Consider the following 2,500-nt stretch of genomic DNA (forward strand, 5'->3'; position numbering starts at 1 on the left):
TTCTTTCCTACTTCACCACTCCCTCCTCCTCCTCGCAAGCGCCACTGCACTCACGGAGATGTATGCGTTACGAGGCCCTCTCAAGCACGGTGTTACCTCTGCAAACATTTCTCAGGCACGCTTGCTTCCGATCCACCCCGCGTTCTCTGTGACATGGAACCGAAAGCACTGGACGCACCCGCAAGCAAGCACGAATCATCCCGCAAGCACGCTCTCGCCCCTGCCCTCCCCCCCCCGCTCCTATCCCTAACAGCCGCAATCGGATGGGTGTGTTGGAAGAGGAGGGGGAGGAGGGGGAGGAGGGGGGGAGGAGGAGGAGGAGGAGGAAGAAGAGGAGGAGGAGGAGGAGGAGGAGGAGGAGGAGGAGTAGGAGGAGGAGGAGGGGAGAGGAGGAGGAAGAGCAGGAAGAAGGGGAGGAGGAAGAGGAAGAGGAGGAGGAGGGGGGGGAGAGGAGGAGGAAGAGCAGGAAGAAGGGGAGGAGGAAGAGGAAGAGGAGGAGGAGGAGGAGGGGGGGAAGGGAAGAGGAGGAAGAGGAAGAGGAAGAGGAAGAGGGAGGGGGAGTAGGAGTGGGAGAGGGAGGAGGAGGAGGGGGAGAGGGGGGAGGAGGAGGGGGAGAGGGAGGAGGAGTAGGGAGAAGAAGAGGAGGAGGGGGAAGAGCAGGAGGGGGAGGAGAGGAGAGAGGAGAGAGAGGAGGAGGAGGAGGAGGGGGAATAGGAGGAGGAGCAGGAGGAAGAAGAGGAGAAGGAGGAAGAAGAGGAGAAGGAGGAGGAGGAGGGAGGATGAGGAGCAGGAAAAGGAAAAGGAAAAGGAAAAGGAGAAGGAGGAGGAGGGCGAGGAGGGGGAGTTGAAGGGGGTCGTCTGAAGCTGGCAGTTACCCACCTGAGAGTGCGGGTCGGCCATGGGGTCCGGAGGGGATGCCAGGGACACTGCGTCGATCTCCGGACGCTCTACGGCACTGGCACTCAATGGCACTATGCAGCTAGCACTAACAAAGGGTCACAGGTGCCTTTTCTTTCTCTTTTTTTTCACACTACACATGCACTATCCTATGCTATTTCTACAGGATTCTACATCTGCAAAACCACGATAACAGCGATCACCAACCAGCCAAGGACACGGGTGATGCACTAACACACACCACCGCAGCGGCACACATACAAACACACACGCGGCGTCAAAGGGCCACCTCGTTCACTCACCATGAAAACGAAATCAGTTATTTGCATGACATTTTCCTAAGGCACCGACCCGCGCACGTGTTAGAGCGGTCGCGTTTCTGAGCGATCAAACAACACGTCGAAACACGTCAGAGTTTTTTTTTCTGAATTTTCTGACAGGAGCGACGTGGAGACGCGAGATCACATGGGGTTGTGTCACTCACTGTTTACTCTGTGGGCACGAGTATACGCTGGGTTGGCACCCTGGGCTGGCACTGTGGGTCTCTACCCGAGCAGATCCCGAAGGATACTGCTCCTCCAAGGTGTGTGAGAGAGAGGAGAGAGAGAGAGAGGAGAGAGAGAGAGAGAGAGAGAGAGAGAGAGAGAGAGAGAGAGAGAGAGAGAGAGAGAGAGAGAGAGAGAGAGAGAGAGAGAGAGAGAGAGAGAGAGAGAGAAAGAGTAAAGCAGAGAAAGGCGAAGGTGTGCGAGATGAGAACTGTGTGGCAAAGCAACGGGAGATGACCAGAACCAGAGAGAGAGGGAGATCCACACGACACCTTTCGCACGAATCGACGCACACGCACGCACGAACACGCCCTCGAGCAGCGACGGGCAGGGCGAGGAGCAGCAGCTAGGGGGCGGTCACGGGCGCGCCGACGTCCTGCCACACACTGTCAGCCACATCGCCCGCCGCCAGTCCGCCTCACTCTGGCCCGAGAGCCTCCGCCAAGGTCCGCTTCCGCTGGCCTGACTCACACCCCATCCGCATTCCCTGCCGAGCATCAAGCATCCATCCATCCATCCATCTACTCGTTCACCCGTCCAACCACCCATTCATCCATCAGTCCGTCCGTTCATCTATCCAGTCATCCACCTATCAGTCCGTCCGCCCATCCATCTATCCATCCATCCATCCACCCATCCACTCCCGATATTACGTCTTCGATTCGACAAGTGGACATCACCAGCGATAACAACGTCTTGTCTGAATCCCAAATTACATTGTTTTTTTTTTTTATTATTTAACCGTCAACTTCCTTCTAATTAGACGTTCAAGCCTTCCCTTCCATAATTACACATTCCGAAGTGGAAACCTCTGCCACCTCCCCCTCCCCCATCCCCCTCTGCCCGCCAAGGTCACAAGGGAGCGAAGAATATTCTCACTGTTGCTTTATTATAGTTATCATTATCATCGTTGCGTTATTTCTTATTTAGCGACCTATTTCCACGCGCCTAAAACCACTGCCCTTCTCGCCTTCACCCCCCCCCCCCATTCCTCCCAACCCCTCGTAGCACAAGGCGGGCACTCCGCACAAGTCGCAGACAGGTCACAGCGGCACTGC

General features: G+C 56.4%; 1 protein-coding gene across 19 annotated transcripts in view; it reads right to left on the reverse strand.

Annotated features, from left to right (window-relative positions):
- The window catches only part of LOC125046221 (CD2-associated protein-like), a 168,070-nt gene that overhangs the window by 27,713 nt on the left and 137,857 nt on the right, over positions 1–2,500 (reverse strand). For 2 of the 19 annotated variants that reach the window (XM_047643972.1, XM_047643964.1), the window contains exons 1-2: positions 1,200–1,866; positions 880–1,073 (exon numbers count right to left, since the gene is read on the reverse strand). The exons of 11 other annotated variants lie outside the window; for them this stretch is intronic. In XM_047643972.1, coding sequence (XP_047499928.1) covers positions 880–900 — 21 coding nt within the window. In that variant the 5' untranslated portion in view covers positions 901–1,073; positions 1,200–1,866. Of the gene's footprint in view, positions 2–879; positions 1,174–1,199; positions 1,867–2,500 lie in introns of those variants that run through there. 6 more of the 19 variants (XM_047643970.1, XM_047643960.1, XM_047643967.1 and 3 more) reach the window with 4 other exon arrangements.

This window comes from Penaeus chinensis, chromosome 38 (assembly GCF_019202785.1).
Source record: "Penaeus chinensis breed Huanghai No. 1 chromosome 38, ASM1920278v2, whole genome shotgun sequence".
Taxonomy (NCBI): domain Eukaryota; kingdom Metazoa; phylum Arthropoda; class Malacostraca; order Decapoda; family Penaeidae; genus Penaeus; species Penaeus chinensis.